The sequence below is a fragment of the Muntiacus reevesi genome, chromosome 15 (genome assembly GCF_963930625.1).
Source record: "Muntiacus reevesi chromosome 15, mMunRee1.1, whole genome shotgun sequence".
NCBI lineage: Eukaryota > Metazoa > Chordata > Mammalia > Artiodactyla > Cervidae > Muntiacus > Muntiacus reevesi.
Window position 1 is genome coordinate 7,114,601 of NC_089263.1, and position 24,520 is coordinate 7,139,120.

The 24,520-nt window shown below is 50.3% G+C and overlaps 1 protein-coding gene across 2 annotated transcripts in view; it reads left to right on the plus strand.

Moving 5' to 3' along the window:
- The window catches only part of IGF1R (insulin like growth factor 1 receptor), a 304,157-nt gene that overhangs the window by 243,921 nt on the left and 35,716 nt on the right, over positions 1-24,520 (plus strand). For both annotated transcript variants that reach the window (XM_065906147.1, XM_065906148.1), the window contains 9 exons: positions 1,478-1,622; positions 9,751-9,965; positions 11,823-11,949; positions 13,471-13,709; positions 16,321-16,488; positions 16,667-16,871; positions 20,205-20,488; positions 21,754-21,890; positions 22,373-22,532. In XM_065906147.1, coding sequence (XP_065762219.1) covers positions 1,478-1,622; positions 9,751-9,965; positions 11,823-11,949; positions 13,471-13,709; positions 16,321-16,488; positions 16,667-16,871; positions 20,205-20,488; positions 21,754-21,890; positions 22,373-22,532 — 1,680 coding nt within the window. The remainder of the gene's footprint in view (positions 1-1,477; positions 1,623-9,750; positions 9,966-11,822; positions 11,950-13,470; positions 13,710-16,320; positions 16,489-16,666; positions 16,872-20,204; positions 20,489-21,753; positions 21,891-22,372; positions 22,533-24,520) is intronic.

The following is a 24,520-nucleotide window of genomic DNA, read 5'->3' on the forward strand; positions in this document are numbered from 1 at the left end:
TCAGTCTGTTGAATTCTCCAGGCAAAAATCCTGGAGTGGATTGCCATTCTCTTCTCCAGGGGATCTTCCCAATCCAGGGATCAAACCGAGGTCTCCTGTCTGAGCCACCAAGAAAGCCTTAAGTGCCTAACCCTTCTTTTATTTTCATATTTCTGCCCTCAGAATAGGAGAAGGAAATGCTAACCCACTCCAAGATTCTTGCCTGGGAAATCCCATGGGCAGAGTAACCTAGTGAGCTAGAGTCCATGGGGTCGCAAAGTTGGCTGAATGACTGAGCATGCACACATGAATCCTCAAAATATTTTTTAAAAACTTTGATCCATGAATCAGGAAGTATAGTTTACTATATAGTTTGAGGAGGAACTGGTACATAGTGGTGTGCGATCACGCAGTGTGGCTTCCAGTTCATGTCCACCACAGGAGATTGGTTGGACGTCTTATTGGAAAGGCCCCTCCTCAGCCTTGACTGAAAGGCGTGAGTCCCGCCACATGTTTAATTCAGAATCTTTTCCCTGAAACATCAGCTGGAGGCAACCGTAGTCTTTACAACTTGAATTTCTCCATTTCTCTTGGAAAACCGTCACACTGTACAGAAACATAGGGCCTTGCCCTAGAGGACAGTACCTGTATTCTTTGATGTTTATCAGTTGAAAGCAAAACAGAGCCTTTTATTAACTATGCCTCCACAGGTCATACACAGTACAATTCCATTGGTTGAATCACATCCAGTTCATTATAGTATGCCTTGTAATTTTGGCATAAGTTGAACTGAAGTTTATGCTTTTTATTTACTATGAGAAAAAGGCTGTAAGAGTGAAGAAAATACATTGTTCATACATCTTGTCATTTTTGCACATGTGTTAGCAGTGATGTTCCCAACTCTTTTCCACCTGTGAGAATCATGTATGTGCATTAGAAAATTTAGAAGCATAGAAGTAAATGATTGAAAATTACTTGCCAATAGCCATTGTTAATATTTTGGTGCATTTTCTTGCAGTCTTAGTAAGATGGAGTCTTTAAATATAGATCACTGTATCTTAGGAACTAGGAATGCGGCAGAAGCAGTTCCTAGTGAGACGGAGAAAACATTGTTTGTTTAGTCATGCCCTTCTACTGTGGAGGCAGTGCTGTTGACAGAGCATATTAGAGATGTTCCCTGGATGTGTCCGCCTCAGCTAATTGGCAGTCTGGTGTTTACGATTTTACATTCTGTTAATCAGCCTGGGAGCTGCAGTCCTCAGCCTTCTAGAAACTGCCCTCCCCCCCGCCTCGGGGGCCCATCCCAGGCGGTGGGAGTTGAAAGCCACGCTTAGGGAAACGCGTTTTTGACAAAGAGCAGGGATCCTGGGAGGCCTTGTGTCTCAGGGGCACCAGGGAAACAAGACCTGAGCTGAAATGCTGTCCAGACGGGTCTGCGAGAAACCATGTGTATCTCCCTTGTGTCAAGGCGCGCAGTAACCCTGTCCCCCTACCGCAGACAACATCGCTTCGGAACTGGAGAACTTCATGGGGCTCATCGAGGTGGTGACGGGCTACGTGAAGATCCGCCACTCCCACGCCTTGGTCTCCTTGTCCTTCCTGAAGAACCTGCGCCAGATCCTAGGGGAGGAGCAGCTTGAGGGGTAAGAGCTCCGCGTTGCAGCAGCTGACGCTCTCCCGCTGCCGTGTCTGCACGCTGCCTTTAAGGTTTTCTCGTTAAAAAGAAGCGGCAATGCCTGCGGTGGGGGCGCCCAGCACGGGGGCCGCCTCCTCGTGGGGAGTCCCCTGCAGTCAGGATTCTCCATCCTCGCTCCTGGGTCTTGACACATCCGGGGTCGGGTGTCTGCCTGTGGCAGGCAAATCTGCAGAAAGGGACGCGGCAGGGACCAAAAGCGCCGAGAGGGGGCTGAATGGCTCGCCTCGTCCCGGGCCCCTTTTCTTCCTCGGGATGCTGTGGTCCACTACGTAAAAGCTATTCCATCTTTTCAGATGTGTTGGAACGCCAGAGATTTGGAGGTGTCTGAACAGTTCATTTTGTTACAAAGAAATCTTGATTCACAGAGTAGTTTCTATTGATTAGCCCATAGGATTTGCCCTACTGATGGAACGTTTGCCTTCTGCAGAGATGCGCTTTGTGATAAGGGTTTTAGCCTCGCCTGAGACCGTTCGCTGCTTGAGGAATGAAGTGGGTGCTTCGATCGCTGCGCACACACGGGCACTTTCCCTCCCGCATTCACCCCGGTGTTCCTGTGCGCACGCGCTTCTCTTCACACGCACCCCTTTAAATATAATTCTTGCCTGGCTTTAAGCTAATGCTTCCAAATAAAAGGAGACATCCATTAATGAGTTGACTCCTTCTAAAGAGAATTTGGGGAAACAATTTAGGAAAGCAAGAGATGGGAAGGTCATGAGAAAGGTTGTCTTTGCTGATTTATGTGCCCCGATGGATAAAGTTACCACATAAGGGTTTCCTTACAGCCTTCCTGCTTTTCTCAGACTCACTCTTGGTCAGTCTTAAATTCTTAAAATTCCATCATCTGATACAGCCAAAGAGAGGGGGCAGCACTTCATTCCATCCTTGAAAAGCACAGTGTCCTCCCCGCTGGGAACCCTGATTCTTTAGAAAAATGTCCTTCTCCTGGTGAATCCACCGAGGCTGCCGCTGTGCTCAGCCCAATGTCCCAGGTCACCAACATAGCAAGCCAAGGCTCTGCCAGTCTGAGGTGATGGTAATTGTTGGTTGTAGTAAATTTTAAAATGAATTTTAGCACAGCTATTTTTCCTTTTCCTCCAAGTAGGTTTTTCTGGAAACTCTGGTGATGGTAAGCACCTCTTCTTTAGCGTATTGGTACCTGCAGGTTTTCCTTCTGCTTGAGGATACACTTTTTCCCCCCCAGGTTGAACAAGTGATACATATAGAGGGGAGAGCTAGCAGGAGAGTTTAATTAATTTTTATTAGGAATTATTACATAATGTGATTACATATCAAGTTGTGTGTTAACTGAAAGTATTATGCACTCAAGTGTAGCTGAAAATTAAAGTGTGATTTTTATTTGCAAAAATATTTATGATGTATTTCTTATTATCTGAATCTTGTGTAAAGCCCAAAGCCCCAGTGGGGTCTTCTTACAGATACGTGTCGTCTCTTAGGTGTTTGGGCCACTTCCAGGCTCAGCAAAGCTTCTGGCCTCCCCTGCTCTTAGTATTTTATTTGTCAGGGGATGGCAGTGGTGAGCCTGCTGACCGTCTACCAGTAGCCCTGGTAGCTCTGAGGAGGCTGAGCTTCCCGCCTTGGACTTCTTCCTGCCATTGCTGGGAGGCTTTCTCTTTAGCTGGAGCACTTGAGAACCTAGCCTCTTTTCCCAAGAGCTGTGTTCCTTTGACTGCCTTCCTCACCCATGACCAAAATGGTCTGGGTCGTAACCTTGCTTGTGATAAGTACCCGTGCAGCTGGCTTTGGGTCAGGTGTGACCAGTGGCAACTCAATTCTGTATTTCTCCTCCTCAGACTTAGGAAGGAGGTTAGGTCCAGCCTCTTTACCTGCTCCCTCACCCCTATAAGAAGAGTCACACAGATACAGAGAACAAATGAGTGGTTACCAGCAGGGGAGGAGGAGGGGATAGGAGGGATAGGAGGAGGAGGAGGAGGAGGATAGGAGAGTAGGAGGTACAAACTATTATGTATAAAATAAGCTACAGGGATAAAATGTACAACACGGGGAACACAGCTGATATTTTATAGTAACTACAAATGGAGTATAACCTTTAACAGTTGTGGGGACTTCCATTGGTCCAGTGGTTAGGAATACAGGGGATACCTTGCAATACAGGGGATGCAGTTTCTATCCCTGGTCACGGAATTAAGATCCCACAAGCCATGTGGTATGGCCAAAAAAAAGTGAACTGTAAAAACCATGAATCAGTATATGTACACCTAAAACTATAAAGAATGCAAAATGAGCTTTAAAAAGAGCCGATCTTCCACTCAAACCTTAAGAAATAAAGAAAAAGGAAGAGTCCAAAGGAAGCAGAAAAGAAAGGAAGATGCTAAGTAGATAAATGCCAGCAGTGCTGAGTGAAGTTTGCAGAGTGCCACAGGGAAAGAAAAGGCACATGTCATGGGCATGAAAAAGAGTCAGATATCTGATTAAGAAAGATCACACTGGCTTCTGAGAAGAGCTGGCTTTGGAGATGGGCCTTGGAGGGTTTCCGGAAATGCTCAGCAAGCAGAGGGTGAAGAAAGGCGTTTCAGGACAGGACGGCAACAGCAGAGGCAACGAGCTGGGGCGTCCTGGGACCTGTTTGGCAAAAAATGCTGGAGAGGTAGGTGGTATTAGGATTACGTAAGCTGTTGTGCACCCAGGTGTGGAGGTTATAATTTGGATAGGCAGTGGAACCTATCAGGACGTTTGAGTTACCAGAGTGTTAGTAGAACCTTTCACTTCCATGTGCTTCTGCTATAAGCCAAGATGACTTTTGCCCCAGGGGTTCCCACACTTTGCTATACATAAGAGTCATCCGGGGGCCTTTAAGGAATCCTGATGCCCAAGTTGCACTCCATCCCAATTTAGTCAGAACGTTTAGGGGTGGGATCCGAGCATCAGTACTTTTCTAAAGATTGCCAGGTAATTTCATTGTGTGGCCAAATTGGAAACCACTGCTTTACCCCTTTATTTCTTCTTCTTCATAAGTTTGTCCTCGAAACACTTTGATTTTTTGCCTAGATATTTTCTTGTCACACTGCTGTCTTAAAGTATGACTTTTCTTATACCTCTCATGACCAAATAAGTGCTTCCACTTGGTCCAGTGGGAAGAAAGTTTTATAGCCTTTTGTTTTGATGCTGAACAGGCAAATTGGTAGCACATAAATCCCTTTTATGTGTCACCCTTTGCTTTCCAAATTGGAACGGAGACCAGTCCCCAAATGTCTCCTGAGTAGCCCAGACTACAAAGTCAGGTCCAGAATATGAAATTCAAGAACGTTACCTGGGATAGACCTCTTAGTCCTCACTCCGAGTGAGCTGATTCTAGAATCTGACATCCAGGACTGCGATGGACACAGGGCAAAATCAAGTGGGAACAGGCAGCAGGGCTGCTTGTCTCTGGAGCAAGGGGCCAGACAACATAGGTGGTCTAAAGGTAAGCCAGCAGAATTCAGATGGCCAGCGCTTCCTTGAGGACATCACTCTGTGTAAGGTGATGTGTTTCTGGAGTAATAACCTTAGACATTAAGACCAAAGTTCTGCTATTTTGGAAGGAAGTGGATTTTGGAATACACACGTACAAGATTTCTATGAAATGGCTAACTTGCAAGTCCTTGAAAAAGAAGATATTTCTGTTATCTGAAAAAATTCCCTGATGTTGAACAACCCTGTTTTGTGATAGCATCAGATAAATGAGTTAAAATTTCAGATTTGTTGGTGCCACCAAGGATAGTTACCCTGAAAAGAATGAGAGTTAGACAGAGGTGGTGGGTTATAAGGATCGGAGTCTTGGATGCAGTCAGGCGTTTCTGCGCATGTCTCTCCCAATTGGCTGTGCAACACTTTGTGCTTTATTCTATCTTCTTGCAACTCTAAGATTAGGTTGCATCATGGCTATACTTTAACACTTCTTTGGCACTTCCAAAAAATGTACAGTCAGACGTGTGACTCAGCAGTTCCAGAATCTACCCCAGTATCTACCCAAGAGAAACGAAAACATGCCCCCACAAGACTCGTACAGGATTGCTCATAGGAGTATTATTCATGATACCCTCCTCCCCCCACAGCAAATAAAGGCCCCACTGGAAGCAATCCAAATGTCCCATCAGCAGATGAGCAGATAAATAAAACGTGGCATAGTGGGTTACTGCCCAACAATAATGTCACAGCAGGAGTGAACCTCAAAAACATCAGGTTAAGTGAAAAAAAAAACCAGACACGAGAGACTCCACATTGTATGATTCCATTAATGGGTGATTTCTGGAAAAGGCAAAACTGTGGAGACAGAAAGCCACGAAGGGCTGGGGGTGGAATCAGAGGTTGCGCACCGCTGGGAATGCAGAGCTTTGGAAGTGCTGAGAGTGAGGAGGGGTGGAGAGGCTCCGACACTGCCTCGTGGGGATGGCTGGACCCCTGTGTGGGTTTGCTGAGCTCCCGGAACTGTAAAAACTTACGAGTGAATTTTCTTGGTAGATAAATTATACCTCAGTAAAGCTGTTTTTAAACCACTCAAAGAGGAAACATTTTTAGAGTATCTGTTTGGTTCTAGAGACACGTGAATATAAATTCCTACCCTTGCTGAACCCCCAAGGCTGGTGTAAATATTGAACTTCGGGGGAGATTTGGACGTGGCCGAAAGCAGTCTGTTGCAGACGGATTAGAGGCAGCCTCTGTACAAAGACCAAGCCCTCCATCCGCTGCAGAGTGCTGGAGACAGCCTGCATGTGCTGGGTTCTGATGCCCCCTAGGGACCGCAGGGAAGAGTGTGAATTTTTTTCTCTGAGAAATAAAGGGAATGGTGATTGCGTTTTTCCAGTCTGTCAGTGAAGTTTGGAAAGGGGGAGAGTGTTCCTTCCTGCCCCGCCCTGCCCCCCCCCCCACCCCAGCCCCATCTGTCCCAGCTGGGGAGAAGCTGAAGAAATGCTTTGTCTAGAGTTGCTGCCTAGTGAGACTGGAGATGACGTTCCACCCCTGGACCTGGCGTTGTCTTCTAAGTACGAGGAGAATCCCCAGCACTTTGCCTTCCTCTGCTTCCCGGCCCTTCCTGCCCTTCATCTGAGCGGGCAGGGAGGTGGTGGTGTTGACAACTCAGAGGAAAGACAGCCCTGAGTTTGGAGCCATAAGTAAGACAGGTGTACAATATGTGCTGGGCATTTAGAATGTTGATGCAGGTGATATATAGATGTCCTCAAGAAGATAGCCTCCCACGGTGATCTACATTTTGGCAGATGGGACCCACCCTAAGCATAGGAACAAACATTTTTTGCAACCTTAAGAAGAGCTGGGGAAAGGACTGTAACACAGATAAAATCCAGGCACCATGGAGTCTGTGTAAGGGACAGAAAAATAACCAGATAGTTTTTAAAAATACATTTTGAATGTAAAGGCAGACATCTTAGAAACAATTAGGAAATCACATCTACAGAACAGTTGAGTTAAACAGCCCATTCCTTTAGGAAACAGTAAAATCTAAGTGTGTTTATGTGTGCTGAAGATGTGCAGACAAGTTTCTGCCTTTTCCCACCTCTTAATCCTCACCTGATCTCGGCAGGAATGTGAGGACAGCGGGGCGCCAGCTGGGGTTGGGAAAACAAGAACAGTATTGACAAGCAGCTCGTGAATGGCTTGGTTATTATTGTGATGAGGGTTTTATTTTTATTTTCTGTCACTACTCCGGCTCCATAACGGCCCGGTTTTATTGATATTGGTATCCTGGCTCCAGGCCTTCTCAGTGTTGTAAAAATTAAAAAAAGTTTATGTTTACTGTAAAAAGATAATCTTGCTTTTCAAAGTGATTAATCACATAGGCAGAATTTCAGTGTGCCTGCCATTCATTTGTCAAATTCCTGATTTATAATTCATGCTCCCTCCCCTGGGGAGAAGATGTTTTGTTCAGAAGGTATTTTCAGTAGGGTTATGTTCCCTGCTAGTGAAATTAGTTTACTAAAATAAAAGCCTCATCCACGGTTGAGCCAGAAGTTTGACCTGGGTAACTGGCCTTCACTCCGACTCAGAGGTTTCTGCACCAAGGAGATTTTGTCCCTCCCGGTTATGACTTGGGCACCTGGGAGCCGCCAGGCCCACAGGGTTTGTGTTGACACCTCTGAGCGTCCTTCAGAGCTGGGACTAGCCCGAAGGCAGGGATGGCCCGAGGCATCTGTCTCCACCTGTGGACACCCCCTCCTCTGGGGAGCAGCCCCAGCAGCCTGGTCCCCTCATGTGGCCTTGCGGTGCCTAGCCTGAGCCTCTGTTCCTTTGGACACTATGTCCTTTGCACATTTTCCAGCATATTCCTATGTTGGGGCGCAAGCTCTCAGTGAAAGGAAAGGATTTGTTGGCCTGCCCATTTCTGCCGCCTGACTTGGTGGCCCTGGATGAATCTGAGGCCTCGGGTGGGTCTGAGAGGAGCCCCTCTTGGGTCCGGAGCTGCCACCTTCGGGCCGTAGGCTCACTGTGCCCCTCCCTCCCTGGCCCCCCGCGGGTGCAGCCCAGGGCTCGTGAAGGGCTGGGCTATGGGGCCGGGGGCACATTCTCCCTGGGTGCAGCGGCTCCTCCTGGGCCCCGCCGACCCACAGGGCGCTCAGGTGACCCCGTTCCTCCAGCTGCTGCCCCGTGAGTGAGCAGACGGAACCACAGAGGAGCTGAGGACCTGCATGCACGCGCGCAGCTCGTGGATGCCCCGCTCGTCCTGGACCCCGTCTGGGAATGCCCGGGAACTCCCGGGGAGACGTACAGGCGGGACCCGGGCTTCAGCGTAGCTCAGCCTGTGGACTGACTGGCGGGTAGAGGCCTGAACCTCCCCGGGCGCCGGGAGGTGCCCAGCGCACCCCGCCCCAGGGCACAGGAGCGCTCCCGGCTTCCGTCTGGTCCGTCCGGGCTCTGGGAAGGGGGCCGGGGTCCGTCCTCTCTGTGTGTGTGCTGGATCCCTGAGCGGGTCTCGGAAACCCACACAAGGGGGCACCAGTGCCTAGACTCAGTTTTGTAGAGGGCGCTGGAGCGAACCCCAGACGGGACCAGGCTGGGGCGGGGGGCAGGAAGGGGACGGTCTGAGGTCTGCGGTGCGCGGTGACCCTGCCCGTCTGGTGTACGGATGCGTGCGGACCGCGGGCTGCAGCTGTCCGCTCTCCTGCCGCCCCGAGGTGGGGGTTTTCTAGGGGCCGCGGGCTAGCGGCTGCCGATGCTGGCTGTCCCCCCCGCCCCCCACCTTCAGAGGCGGCGGTGGCTGCCGCTCTGAGCCCACCCGCTGGGGTGGACATCTCAGTTGGTCAGCTTTGGACCCCCGCCCCTCAGCACGTGTTAGACCAGTGCCTCTCCAGGTTATGGTCCCGGCACTACAGCGTCAGCGTCCCCTGAGCGCTGGTTAAAAATGCAGGTCCTCAACCCCCTAGACCTGCTCAGGAGAAACCCCCAAGGGGCTGGGGGGGTGGGCAGCCCTCTGAAAATCAGCCTTGTGCGCCTTGAACTTGTTGGACACTGAGTTGCTGTCGCCTGGATGGGTGGCCTGGGGGGGGTTGCCCCTCAGGGGCCATTTCTCCTCTGCCACCTTCTCCTGTGACCAGAGCTGAGACTTTTCAGGGTGGGGTGCATCTGGAGGAGGAACTGACCCATTTCCCAGTCCCGTTCTCTCTCCTACGTGCTGAGCTGCACGGAGGGGATGGGATGGGATTTAACTCCAAGGATAATGGCAGGCTTTCTACAGCAAATATGTAAGCTGTTCCGGTTGAGTAGCAGAGCATATCTGTTCTCCCGTGGACTGATTTTGAGTGCGTTGTACATACTCTGCTTGAGAGAAATAACCAGAGGCGTTTCTAGAGAATGATTTGAGTAACAGCCTCTAGTGTGAGAAGTATAATCGGGGTCATCAAATTAGTGTTTTATCTGTTTTGACATTATCCTTGAATCATATTGTTGCTATTGTTAACAGGGACTCTTCCTTCTTAGATACTGTTAAAAATTCCATCTCTGATCGGCAGAGGCGGTGTTTTCTGGAGCCACGTGGCGTAGAGTCCCGGAGCAGGGTGGCTGGAGGCAAAAGATAACGGTCTGATGCTGATCTCTCTTGCTTCCAGGAACTACTCCTTCTACGTCCTTGACAACCAGAACTTGCAGCAGCTGTGGGACTGGGACCACCGCAACCTGACCATCAAAGCTGGGAAAATGTACTTTGCGTTCAATCCCAAATTGTGTGTGTCGGAGATTTACCGCATGGAGGAAGTGACGGGGACGAAAGGGCGCCAGAGCAAAGGGGACATAAACACCAGGAACAACGGGGAGCGAGCCTCCTGTGAGTGTGCCCTCCCACACCGCGCGGTGGCTTCTGTTCGTGGCCCCTCCTCGCTTCACGCAGGCCTCTTAAACCAACACGTGGACAGCTTCAAAGGCAGTAGTGAGGTGGATTCGTATCTGTGTATAAACATTTATAAATGGGTTCTCACTCAGATTTTAAAGGGGTGCTTACAGAATACACCGAGTTAAGCATCTTCTATGCTCACGCACACCATTGGATTGTTTTCGAGGGGAGAGATGGTCCCTTCAGTGCTGGGAGGGAGTGAACCTGGCCCTGAGTCCTTGGGGTAGAGGGGAGGTCTGAGGGCAGGGGGCCTCAGCTGCAGCCCCTGTGGCCTTGGACCCCCGACCCAGATCCTGGTTCCACCACAGCATGAAAAATGGAGAGAGACTGCCTCCCTGAATTGATACTGCTTTTTAAGTTTAGAATAGTGTAATTATAATCTTATATTGGTTATATGACCTCTGCTTGAAAGTTTTGCGGTGAGTTTCTCACCTAACCCTGTACGTAAAACTGCTTTTAAAAACGGTGTGCTTCTGTGTGGCTGGATCAGGTTATGAAAGTAAACTGTCTCTCCACCATCAGCTTTTGATAAGGGACAGTATGGGAAAAACATAGACTAATCCCTGTGATCCGGGGTGATTTGCCCACGCGCACACAGGCAGGAGAGAATCTTAGAGACCGTCAGAATTGGAGTCCGTTTTTTGGGCTCTGGATTCACCCCATAGATTCTCGAGTTGCCCAGGAAAGGATTTTAGAGGAGAGAAACCCGACACAGAGCTGGAGGGCCTTCTCCCTGCACACCCCCACACCCCCCTCGGCCACGCTCCTGTTTAGACCATCACAGAGTGGATGTCGCATAGCTCTGTCAAAGTGTTTTTCTGCTCAGAGTCGGCCAATCTGACCTGTGTGATCATGAATACAGTAGCCATTTATTTTCCTTTGGGGGGGGGGGGATCATGTTTCTTCTCTAAATAACATTTTAGCGAAAACTGCAGCATTTTTTCCATCTCAATCCATCACGTTTTGCCCCACAGACATCTTGGTTTGTAACTGTTGCTGGCCTCTGCTTCACCTCCCTAGGGTGCGGTGGGTGGGACTCCGGTCGGGAAAAAGTTCAGGGGAGAGCTCGGTTCTCAGCCCCGGCGGCTTCAGCAGCCCGCCCCGAGTTCCCGTCAGCTTGAATCTGGCCAGGGAGCATGAGGGGACTTGGGACAGCGTCCCTGTGGTGCTCACGGGCCCAGGCTTCCTCTCAGGAGGACGGGAGCCGTGTCCAGCGAGGTGGGCTCGGTCAGTGCTCAGTCCATTCCCTGCTACGCGTCGGCACTGCTGGAGCCTCCAGGCAGTTCCTGGAGGTGTCCTGCAGGGAGGTGTCCTGCAGGAAGGTGTCGATACCAAGTTCAGACTAAGAAATTTTCCCCTCTCGTGGCACACCTGCCCCGTTACTGATGCGACCAGGCAGATCCACAGTGGTGAGACGGGTGTCACCATGTCTAAGAAGATATGCGTCAAGGTCCGCTCACGCTCCCCAGCCCCCTCGGCGGCCAACATCTCAGGCAGGGGCAGAGAGACAAACTCCCTTGCTGCAGCCAGCAGTCCTCTTCTAGGTTATTAAGAATCGCTCACAAGTTCACATCCTGGGCCCCGTGTAAACGAAAACAAAAGGACCGACCCCTTGCAGGCCCTGTAGCGCAGTGTTTGGGTCCTTAGTGGAAACAGCAGAGTCACTGAGACATTCAAACAGGGGCTTTGCAGGCACAGCCAGCTTCAGGGGAGAGGGCCGTGGTGAGCCCGCGGGCACGTGGGAGGGGAGGGCGGAGATCGCTGTCCCTCACGGGTGTGCCTCTGCCCCAGGTGAAAGTGACGTCCTGCACTTCACCTCCACCACCACGTGGAAGAACCGGATCATCATCACCTGGCACCGGTACCGGCCCCCCGACTACCGGGACCTCATCAGCTTCACCGTCTACTACAAGGAAGCGTGAGTGTCTGCGCTGTGACGTCACTCTGTGGGCGGGGCTTCCTCCTCCCCCCACCCCCGCAGTCCGGTGACAGCCACGACCCCCCAGTGACAGCTGTAAACGGAGACGTGTTTTCTCACCGGCTTTCCTTCGTCAGTGGGTGCTTAGGGGTACTTGGATAAAAAAAGTCCAAAGGGAAAAACTTAACTTTGTGACTTAGGTCAGTGCAAGCATTCACAAGCTGGGATGGAGCGTGTGGTCGCGGCATCCTTGCAGCCTTGGTGCACTCACCCATAGTCCAAGGACACCTGAATCGGGGTGCCCAGCCCCCCTCGAGGTGACCCTCAGACGAGTCCATCGTCTAGTCCCGTTACTCTCCGTGGCCCCTCCGCAGATGTGCCCCTCCGCTGTAGATCGTAAGCCCTCCAAACAAGGGATGGAGAATGGAGACTGATCTCCACGTTGCGAACCTTTCAGGATCTCTCCCAGAATCTGCCAGGGGCATTTCTTGTCCTTCAGGGGACACCTGCCTGCCCGGGCAGCCAGCACATCTCTCCTGATGTCGGGGATGTCTTCTCGGTCCACTCCTTCCTTCCGGTGCCTCCTGTATCCAGGTGGCTGCCCGGCCTCTTAGTCACCCTCTTCACCCTCGATGCCATAGGGCCCTCTCCCGGGCGCCTGGCTTCCCTGGAGCTGGAGCCAGAGCCACGGTGGCAGCGTCTGGTACCCTTTCCCCTGCCCCAGCTGGGGCCCTGGGAGTGCTGGAGCCACGAGAAAGTCCAGATGCAGGATTCTCAGGCATTCCTTATCCCTGCACTTGGGAGCCACTCGTCTTCCATCACGACGACAGGGAGGGGTGTGTGAGTGTTGGTTTCAGAAACCAGTGGCTGTCCAGCCCTTCCATCTGAGGGGCGTGGGATCCCTGCCCAGCTCCGCATCTGTGCAGAACCACCGTCCTCTTTGACAGTCCTACCAGTGCTCTGGCAGGGTCGGCTGGCACTTTCACCAAGTGGTTGATGTTAGTGTCTGAGATAATCTGGAAACTAAATATTTGAATGTGATAAAAATACTAAAGCAATCAGAATTGTTTGTGAGGAAATTAGATTTTGGAGGCTGTATTTGAGAAGCTGTTTTTCTGTGGCAAAAGCATTTTCCTCCAGAAGTTCTTATTCTTTGTCAATAACTGATGTTTGCATTAAGTGACTGCCCTTGTTTTTTCTTTATGGTGGAAAACAAAAATGCCACAGTGGGAAGAGAGGTAAAGAGTATTTGTATATACTCTTCAGGAGCAGTGTTTCCAATCCCAGGAATTACAGAACGTACTCTTCCTGAGGCAGAGGATTTGATTCTATAGTATATAGAGAACCAAGTGAAACCTGGAGTCTGGTAGCTCACTTTGATTCTGTAAGGATCTAACTGCTGATGTGTTTTATCTAGAATCCCCATTATGGAAGGTGGCAGGGGGCCCCCTGGGGAGGTTTCTTAGAGCTTCCACGTCAGCACCATTAGGCACTGTCTGAGCTCCGCTGACTGTGTTTCAGCCCCTTTAAAAACGTCACGGAGTATGATGGGCAGGACGCCTGCGGCTCCAACAGCTGGAACATGGTGGACGTGGACCTGCCGCCCAACAAGGACGTGGAGCCCGGCATCTTGCTGCACGGGCTGAAGCCCTGGACACAGTACGCCGTTTACGTCAAGGCCGTGACCCTCACCATGGTGGAGAATGACCACATCCGTGGGGCCAAGAGCGAGATCTTGTATATTCGCACCAACGCCTCAGGTACCCACGCACGGTTCCCGCCTCATCAGCTCACGTTCCCCACTCACGACAAGATTTAGTCAGAGGGCTGTCCCTGAGCTGCGCCCATTGTCTCCCCCCATCCTGGGCCAGTGTGTCTTTCATTTGTCTGTCTTGTCAATATATCAGTATAATACCTTAGCAGTATCATATTTTTTTTTTCCTACTCCCAATACCCCAGCCTCCTCCAGGATATCTTCTGTGGACGTGGGACCCTCTTCCATCATCATTCTGATTGTCCTGGACCAGTGAGCCCGGGTCCCCCAGGGTGCTGAGTTGGTTTCTTTGGAAGGCCCCAATGGGATACAGTCCCCTGGGCTCCCCTTCTTGTTTATTTGGATAGTTGGACCTCTGGGAACTGAAGCCCTACTGGTTGGTGTTCCAGTTTATCTCGGGCTCACTGGTTTCTCACCTTCATCCTGTGGCGCCTAGGGTTCCAAGAAAACAAACACAAGTTGAAAAGCATGAGAGGAACCACGTGGTAGACACTGCAAATGATTGCTGATGACAGTGTGCCTCCTTTTCCCCTGATCCCCATTTTCTAAACTACCTCATTTCTCAACTCCAGAATCTGAAACTAATGAGAACAAACATTTGTGTCAATTTTCCAAGTGTATAAATACCAGGTTAGAAGTAGGGAAATGCACATCATTTTAAAAAGCACTTAAACATTCTTTGATGATAGCCATTGTTACAATGCGTAGGCTGTTAAAACACATATAAGCTAGCACAAAGTGAATTTAAATGGTAAAGAGGGAGAGGAAAAAAATGTTGGTCAGGAAATCCTTTTGCTCATGTTCTCTTGCCTCCTCTTCCCCTCCCCTGTTCCATCCCAATGCTCTTCTAAGTTGCTATGATCATGTCACGGATGGTACAGCATTTGTATCAATAAATGTGACACAGGCTTCTGATTCTAGGCCTGGGATGATGTAGCAGAGGCTCAAGGAAACAGAACAAGTTGTTCAGCCTAAAAATTTGGAAGTAATTCATTATGACTAATTTGGGGAAAATAAAAATCTTTCTTTGCTATGACCAATTCTTAAGAAACTTGTTTCCTTTCCCCAAAGATGGAAAACAAAGCACTGCACAAATTGAGTCTGTTTGCTCCATTTGCGGCTATCCTTACAGGTGGTAGTCAGAGAGTGGCTTAGTCCTTGGCTTCAGTTTTTGTGTGACACCTGTTACTGAAACATCTCCGGGTCAGCTGTGTGTTTCTTAAATACTTATTCTAGGAAGTGCTAAAATGGCCTCACATTTAGTAGTTAAAACATTTTCCCAGAGAAAGTTAGCTTAGTCATAACTTTTTCCTAATGCGTCCTTCCCTGCAAGTGTTCAGAACCTCATGTATATGTTGTCCCTTAAGCTTTCCAATTTGAAAAGCACCTTGCATAGGAAGCTCACTCAGCTCAGTGCTCTGTGATGGCCTAGGGGTGAGATGGGGATGTGTGAAGGAGCCTCAAGAAGGAGCGGACATATGTATACAAACAGCTAATTCATGTTGCTGTACAGCACACTAATACAACATTGAAAAGCAGTTATACTCCAATTAAATTAAAAAAGCAGCTTACATGACCACATTGCTTAAGTGGCATGTAGCGAAGGTGTTTTCTCGCACTTTAGTAAACCTACCAAAATCAATGCTTTTTTTGTGAACCTAATGAAAACAAGATTTCAGTGGTCCCTGGATGCATTTGCCCTTTATACACAATTCAGCTCTGGGTTTGGGATTTAGGGGCAATAGTAAGTACAATTGGACCAGATTCTTATACTTTGCCTGTAATCGATATTCTTTTCATCGTAACAGAAGTCCACGACTTGAAATCAGGGCTTTATATGTGTTCCAGATATTTTTAGACTTCTCATAGTCATAACTCCATACTTCCACAGATTCATGGTTATACAATTGTCAGACTTACAGACCCTTTTTCATCACCTTTTCCTCCAGAGCCTCCTGTACTTCGCCCCCCACCCTCCATCATCCTTTTTAGGTCCCCCTTTCATTTTTTCCCCCCCTTTTTTTTATCAGAGATTCAAAATCTCAAATAAAGTAGAAGTCAGTCAGTTTTTCTTTTCTAATTTTTAAAAAATTTATTTTAATTGAAGGATAATTGCTTTAAAATATTGTGCTGGTTTCTGCCACATACTCACGTGAATCTGCCATAGGTAAACCTATGTCCCCTCCCTCTTGAACGCCCCCCCCCAACACACACACCAGGCAGTCGGTCTTACCATTTGCTGACACTGCCCAAGTTAAACGTCTTGGAGGATGGCAGCGCTGATACATGAGGACAGTCCAGCATTTGCATTAACTGTAGATTCTAAGTCGTCTGTCCCAACCCTGGCTGCGCCCCCACGGCTCTTGGCCATCGACTGGTTGGTTAGTCATGTTTGGCATCAGAGATGACCTGAGAACAGATGCTATAAAGGGAAAGTAATACAGCTTGGAAACAAGGTTCGGTTTGCCTCTTGGGTCTCTGTGTCCACCGCCAATTTCCTATCCAGGTCACAGCCTGGTGGGTTTGCACTAAGTATCTGGCAGCCTGGGTCTCGACTTCCTTCCATTTTCTGAAGTGTCCTCTGCCCTCCTTCCCAGTTCCTTCCATCCCCCTGGATGTCCTCTCGGCCTCAAACTCCTCTTCTCAGCTGATCGTGAAGTGGAACCCGCCCTCCCTGCCCAACGGCAACCTGAGCTACTACATCGTGCGCTGGCAGCGCCAGCCCCAGGACAGCTACCTGTACCGGCATAACTACTGCTCCAAAGGTGAGGGGGAGCCCGGGGGGCGGCCCGCGACCCCCAAGCCCCGGAGCCGCACCCAGGGCGCGCCCGCGTCTGAGGGGGCGAGGGGGCAGCGGCCGTCGTGAGCCCGGGTGCGCGAGGCTCTCCCTTCCCAGGCAGCCCGTGTAACTTGGCTCTCACGAGGCCACTCTGTTCCAAGCAGACAAAATCCCCATCAGGAAGTACGCCGACGGCACCATCGACGTCGAGGAGGTGACAGAGAACCCCAAGACCGAGGTGTGCGGCGGGGAGAAAGGGCCATGTTGTGCTTGCCCAAAAACCGAAGCCGAGAAGCAGGCGGAGAAGGAGGAGGCTGAATACCGCAAGGTCTTCGAGAACTTCCTGCACAACGCCATCTTCGTGCCCAGGTACCGCCATCTTGGGGCCCAGGTACCGCCATCTTCGAACCCAGGCCCCGCCATCTTCGCGCGCAGGCACCGCGTCCTCCGCGGTGCTGCCGTCCCCACCCCAGCCCACCGCGCGCAGGTTGACAGCCCGGAAGTGAGGCCCCGGGGGCCGTCACGGAGAGACGACAGGGCAGGCGACCGGCTGGGCGGGTGGGCGCTCAGCCCTGACGGACGGGCCAGGAGCTCGCAGCCTGTGCTGTGGGCGCCGTCAGGGTGACGGGCGACAGGGGACAGCCGCCCAGTCCCCTGTGGGCGGCCTGTGGGCGTCGGGGAGCGGCGAGCACCGGCCACGAGCAGACACCTGCAAGTGAAGGAGCCGGGGTTTGGGCCCTTCCTGCGCCTCCCTGCCGGACTCCCAGCCTGGCCAAGGAGGAGCCAAGTGAGGAAAAACTCAGAGTAGGTTTTGAAACGGGCTCCACCTCAAAGCATCACCAAGCACCGCAGCGTCCCTCGAAAAACAGTTTGTGAAGCCGTGCCAAAGACAGCCTTTCCAAGACATACAGCTCGACCCCAGGGCACCTGTCTTCTCTGTTGCTCCAGCCTCCACTTCTGCCAAATGAGGACCAATTGGAGGAAAATAAATACCTAGAGCAGAATTATTCAAGTTGCCAAAAGCTGGGAACAACCCATGTGTCCACCAGCAGATAAAGGGATGAGCCAATGTGGTCTTTCCCTGTGATGGAATATTATTCAACCATGTAAAGGAATGAGATTCTGAACAACAGGAATGAACCTTGAGAACACTATGCTGAGTGAAAGTAGCCAGATGCATTGGGTGATATTACATGATTCCATGTATGTGAAATATCCAGAGCAGGCAAATTCATGGCAATGGAAAGTAGATTACAGATTACCAAGTGCTGAGAGAGGGAAAATGGTTATTCCTTACTGTGTGTAGAACTTCTGTTTGGGGTGATGAAAGATTTTGGTGATGGTTACCCAGCATTATGAATGTCATCAAGGACACTGAATTTTACACCTAAAAGTGGTTAAAATTACAAAATTTTGTTAGCTTTTTTTTCTGCTAAAAGTTTGTTTTACCACAACACAAAATAGTAAAAAAAAAATAAGTAAATCAGAGGGACATTCAACAGGGCAGCCTTGTAGTCTCTGGTGAAGGAGATGGAAACAGGAAAGTGGCCGATGGTGCCTTTTTCTTCCTGAAAAATTGTAGCACAGGGTTTAGAAACAACCTCGTGCCTGAAATCTGGGCAGAGGAGCAGGATCCAGGCCAGTGTTGTACCTGCAAGCCCATTTTCCCACCCCCATGGTGTCCCTGTTGCCAGTGTGTTCTCCTGGGCATCCGTCTTCTCCCAGCTCCCCACCTGCAGGGATACCAGCAGCCCCTGGCTTCTGTTTATGCTGCATTTGGTTTGCCCTCAAAGGCATTTAGGTTGTAGCAACAGAGGGTTTTGAAAGAGACTTCTATTTTCTATCAAGTGACCTTCTTGATATTTGTACAGTAGTCAAAGATAGACATCTTACTTTAGAAGTCTTTAAAACAGGAAATTAAGACCTTTTAGAAGTGGAGGCACTAGTTTTTTCTTTTTTCCATAATAAACTTGGGTCATTTCACAGATTTCTTCCCCCTCCCTTGTCTGTCGCTGTTGAAACCATAGCACCTCCCACCCTGCCCCACCAGTGATGTGTTCTGCTCACAGTGGATGGTAGGGCTGCAGCTCATGTGTTAGTCCAGATGCTCTGTATGTTGTACACGCTTTCAAGAATCAGGAAGTTTGAGGAAGGTTAGAAAAGAGCTCAAAGATGTTTTCAAACTAGAACCCAGGTTCAGTGGCTTTTGTACCACACTGACTCATGAACAGTGAATCTGGGGTTTGGGCCTCCCTCCCAACAGACCAGGAAAGGACTGGTTCAAAATTGGAAATCATGTATAAGGAGGCCGTATATTGTCATTCTGCTTATGTAACTTATATGTGGAATACATAGTGCAAAATGCCAGACTGGATGAATCACAAGCTGGAATCAGGATTGCCGGGAGAAATATCAACAACCTCAGATATGTAGATAACACCACCCTAATGACAGAAGGTGAAGAGGAACTAAAGAGCCTCTTGATGAGTGTGAAAGAGGAGAGTGAAAAATCTGGCTTGAAACTCAGCATTTGGTGGCTCAGTGGTAAAGAATCCACTTGCTGATGTGGGAGATGTGGGTTCGATTCGTGTTCCTGGAAGAGCCCACATGCTGCAGAGCAATTCAGTCTGCTCCACAGGTGTTAAACCTGTGCTTTAGGGCCCATGCCCTGCAGCAAGAGAAGCCTGAGCACCGCAACTAGAAAAAAAGCCCACACAGCAGCAAAGACCCAGCACAGCCAATAAGTAAGTAAGGAAGTAAAAAAAAAAAAACAAAAACTCAACATTCAAAAAACTAAGATCATAGCATCCAGTCCCATCGCTTCATGGCGTATAGATGGGGAAAAGTGGAAGCTGACTGACTTTATTTTCTTGGACTCCAAAATCACTGTGGACTGTATGACTGCAGCCGTGAAATTAAAACATGCTTGTTCCTTGGAAGGAAAGCTATGACAAACCTAGACAGCGTATTAAAAAGCAGAGACATCAGTCTGCCAACAGAGGTCCACATAATCAAAGCTATGGTTTTTCCAGTAGCATGTATGGATGTGCAAGTTGGACCATAAAGAAAGCCGAGTGTCAAAGAATTGATACTTTTGAACTGTGGTGCTGGAGAAGACTCTTGAGAGTCCCTTGGACGGAAAGGAGATCTAACCAGTCCATCCTAAAGGAAATCAGCCCTAAATATTCACTGGAAGGACTGATACTGAAGCTGAAGCTCTGATAGTTTGGCCACCTGATGATAAGAGCCGACTCATTGGAAAAGGCCCTGATACTGGTAAAGATTGAGGGCAGGAGGAAAAGGGGGCAAAAGAGGATGAGATGGCTGGATGACATCACTGACTCAACAGACATGAGTTTGAGCAAACTCCGGGAAACAGTGAAGGACAGGGTAGCTGCAGTCCATGGGGTCGCAAAGAGTCAGACATGACTAAGCGACTGAACAACAGCTATTGAGTAACTACTCTGGGAGCATGAAGTAGTTTGCATGGTGAGGCTGAGGTTTGCGGTGCCGAGAAAACAAAATAAGTGATGCAGGAAATCCCCGTATTATTTGTTGGTTGTTTTACAGGGGGGTTGAATAGCTCCTTTTAGTCCAAGGTGAAGATTTTTCTTTTCTTTCTCTCACTCTGGCCCGAGCCAGAGGAGAGACAAGAGAGGCAGAAGCCCTCACTGACAGGCCACGTTTCTCTCTTCCTTGCAGACCTGAACGGAAGCGGAGGGAGGTCATGCAGATCGCCAACACCACTGTGTCCAGCCGGAGCAGGAACACCACAGTGCTGGACACTTACAACATCACAGACCCAGAAGAGCTTGAGACTGAGTACCCTTTCTTCGAGAGCAGAGTGGACAACAAGGAGAGAACTGTCATCTCCAACCTCCGGCCTTTTACTCTGTACCGAATCGACATCCACAGCTGTAACCACGAGGCTGAGAAGCTTGGTTGCAGCGCCTCCAACTTTGTCTTTGCGAGAACGATGCCTGCAGGTACGGTATGATCCAGCTCACCCACACCCAACCTACTGGAGCAGACTGTGATGTGAAGAGACAGAAGTTGACACTCTTAGTCTCAGTCCTGCTGATTAAAGAATGGTGGTCATTTGCAGGCGACCTGGTAGCCCAGTAGGGAATGGCATTCATGCAGAGCAACCCCACTCCCACCCCAGTCTCTCCATACAAAGTACTTGAGAGCAGGGAGCTTGATTCAAGATCGACTCTTCTCGTGGGTTTGCATCATGCATTCCCACAGCCCTTTTCTGCCAGGCTCCTCCTGAGTTCCCAGAGTTTCAGTGAAATCCCCAGTGTGCAGCCCTGATTCAGAGTGAGCATCCCTCCTCAGGGTCAGCTCCCATGCAGTCTTTGGTCTGCTTGCTTAGTCTTCACCTTCCCCTTGTAAGTTAGAAGCTGCCTGTGGCTCAGACAGCCCCACATCTACCTTTCAGGATGGGTGAACTGCAGCATTCGCTTCCCTGCAGAGCTGGCAGGGAACACAGAGTGTCTGCGTCTGGGGATGGGGCCTCCTGGGTGCAGTTCCAGCACGGATGTGCCTCTGCCAACCGACCCAGCCTTCATCTCCTTACCCTCCCGGGAGAGACGCAGCTCAGCTGATTTCTCAGAGCCTTTCCCAGCTGGCACTTGCAGTGACTGCTCACCACCTGGCTTATTACTTTAAGAAAACAAAAGCAAGAGGGCAAGCACCCCAGCCTCCCCTGACAGCTGGAGGAGTCTCTGATTGCACCCCAGCGAGCTTGCGCTCAGCACCAGCTTCCTGGCAGCCTCCTCACAGGCAGGCTGGAGAAGCATCCTTCACTCCCGCCCAGAAATCGCGTCCGCTGCGTGCAGATGCAGAGCACGGTCCAGGGCCTAGCCTGCAGGCTGGGGCCGCTGCTTCTGCTCACGCTGCACCTTCTCCGTGCTGCCGGTATTGACGGCATCACATAGAAGCAGAGAACCAGACCTGAGTGACTGGAATTGCCAAGATGGTCCTCCTGTGCTTGAGAGTAGGCTTTTCTGTTGGGGGACTGGAGCGGGAAGGGAGGGTATGATGGCATCTCGAGACTTAAAGTCATTAGATTGTTCCAATTCCAAAACCCCTGCTGTGTGTGTGTGGCCAGGCCAAGAGTAGTCACTGCGGCTGCTGTCCTCTGTCCTGTGTGAGGGGTTGGGGAGGCCGTTCTTAAGTTAGTCCAGTGTTTCTGTCCCTCCTTGGGGTCTCGAATCTAACTTTCTTGCCTGTTTCAATTGTTGCACAGAAGGAGCAGATGACATTCCTGGGCCAGTGACCTGGGAGCCAAGGCCTGAGAACTCCATCTTTTTAAAATGGTCAGAACCTGAGAATCCCAATGGATTGATCCTCATGTATGAAATAAAATATGGATCCCAAGTCGAGGTGAGTCTGGACAGCGGGCACGTGTGGGTGCATTTCCGTTACAGGTGTTGTGTATGTTACACCATGACACCGGGCACCCCCGGTCAGCTGAAGACTGAACGATGGAATAAGGAGGTGAGTCAGTGAGGATTTAGGTCTTTCTGGCAGCCCTATGCTCTTTGAGGAATTTTCACAGTGTGCAAGGAGCTGGCTTATCTTCACCCCGCCAAGAAACTGTTTCTTTACAGAAAATGATCTTTCAGCCTGGAGACTGGTCTTAATAACTTAATCTTTCTGAAACTCCTTTTGGTTAAATAATAAGGTTTGGTTAATGCTTGGGTGTGCTTTCAGTTACCAGAGAACTGCCACCATGTAAAGCTGGTATTTACGCTTTTCTTGCAAATCAGGGTCAGCGTTCGGTGGGAGACGAGAGGCCAGGCAGCCACAGCTGCTCATTTCCAGTGTGTGTGGGGGGACTGACGTGTATGTTTTATTTCCTCCAGGATCAGCGGGAATGTGTGTCCAGACAGGAGTACAGGAAGTACGGCGGGGCCAAGCTCCACCGGCTCAACCCGGGGAACTACACAGCCCGCATCCAGGCCACCTCTCTCTCTGGGAACGGGTCGTGGACGGATCCCGTGTTCTTCTACGTTCAGGCCAAGAGTAAGGCCGTGGTGGGACTCCTGATGGGGCTGGGCCAGGGACACCTGGGTCGTCTGGTTTTCTGATTCCCGACACCCACCACTGAGAAGGGGCACCCTTCTGCCAGCACCCCGTCTGGGAGCTCAGGCCGGGGAGCTGCTGCACATGGAGTCCCTGCCTCAGAGACCGTCTTTTGAGGGAGTCAGCAAGGGGGCCCTCGCTTTCAGCTTATGTCCGGAGCATTTTACAAAGCCCTGAATCGACCATTCTGCCTTCTGCCTCGTCAGGGATGGTGGCTGGGGCTCAGACTCGGGGCTTAGAATCCTAGGGGGGCACAAACCTGGGGGCCTTCTGGTCCAGCCCGCTTCAGGGCAGAGTCGTCGCCGTGACAGAGTCGCAGGCCGAGGCGTTGCCCCGTCACTGCTCGTTGGTGAGAGACAGGTGCGCTTATGAAGCAGCAGCACATACTGAGAGCGCACAGTACTCCGTGTGGTGACGGGCTTCCCAGGAGGTTCGAGCGGTAAAGAACCTCCTGCCGATACAGAAGATACTAGAGACTTGGATTGGATCCCTGGGTCAGGACAATCCCCTGGAAGAGGGCATGGCAGCCAGCTCCAGTATTCTTGCTTGGAGAATCCCATGGACAGAGGAGCCTGGCGGGCTGCAGTCCATGGGGTTGCAAAGCGTTGGACATGGCTGAAGCAACTTAGCATGCATGCACACATACACTCCCCATTTGGCACAGAGACGGCCGTGTGTTGAGTTTACGCTGAAACTATCAACACGACAGTATTCTTAGAAGGCCATTCTATGTGAGGATTTTTGATTTTAAAACTAAGTTTGTAAAATGTATGAGCACAAGGGCACTGTACTTGCTTGGCCAAGAAAATTCAGTATTTTCGGTTGGTGACATAAATATTCTTGTTATTTCCATTTTGAGTTCGTACTATTTTGTAGTAGAAACCAGATTTTTAAGATTATCTCATGTTCAGATAGTGGGATCAGACTGGTCATAACACTATTCCTGACAGCTTGCTGGAGAAAAGTGACCCCCACTTGCTGAGTGGTGCTTCTTTTGGGTTGAGTGCGCAGTTCCCACTGCCCTGGTGCCCACTGGTGTCCACAGCTGTGTTGTTCTCGTCCAGAGTCTGAATTATTGAACTCAGGATTCAATGAATCCAGCAGACCATCTGGTTAGTGCCTCAAAGTCCAAGACACACATGATATTAGAAATCTACGGCATGACAGATACCTAAAGAAGGATGGGGGGGATAGAATTGCCAACCGTGAGGCATCATTTTATGAGCCTGGCACTGTATGAGGAGGGCTAAACAGATGCTTAGATTGTTCCGTCATCTGAAATGGTCTGAATTCTCCATACGCCCCGCTTCACCTGCTCTTTGCAGTTGGCGGGTGCCATGCCCTCCAGCGAGGGAACTTTCTCTGTCCTCCCAGAGCCCTCCCCAAAGAAGTGACTTCCTGCCCTGCTCTGCTTCCTGCCTTCCCCTCTCCACATGCGTCCCTCAGGAGCAGAACCCAGGCTTAGAGGACTCGTGCGGCGCTGTGTTCTTTGAAACAGCAGCATGGGCTTCTGAGGCGCAGTGAGCTTGGCTTGTCGGCGAGAAGACTGTGTCCTCATCCTGTCTGCCGTCACCCCCGCTGTGAACCCTGTGGGTGCTGGGAGCCAGTGGGAAGCCCAGAGCCCCACTGGTGGCACCTGTCCAGCAGGAGGTGGCAAACATCCCCGGGGAAGTGGATCTGTGTGCCTGCTTTACTGTCAGGAGGCTCTTCCTGCTGTCAGACCAGAGTCCCTCCTGCTAGGATTGAGCCTCCTCTCCTGCCCGATCCTCAGAGGAGACGGAAGCTTTGGAAGCTTTCTGGCAACTGATCTCCTTTTAGGAGCCCTTCATGTGCTTGAATACTACTAAATTACTCTTCAGGCTTTTCTTCTCCAGACTAAATAATCTCAAGTTTGGGGCCCTTTCTCATAAGCCAGTCTCAGAAACCAA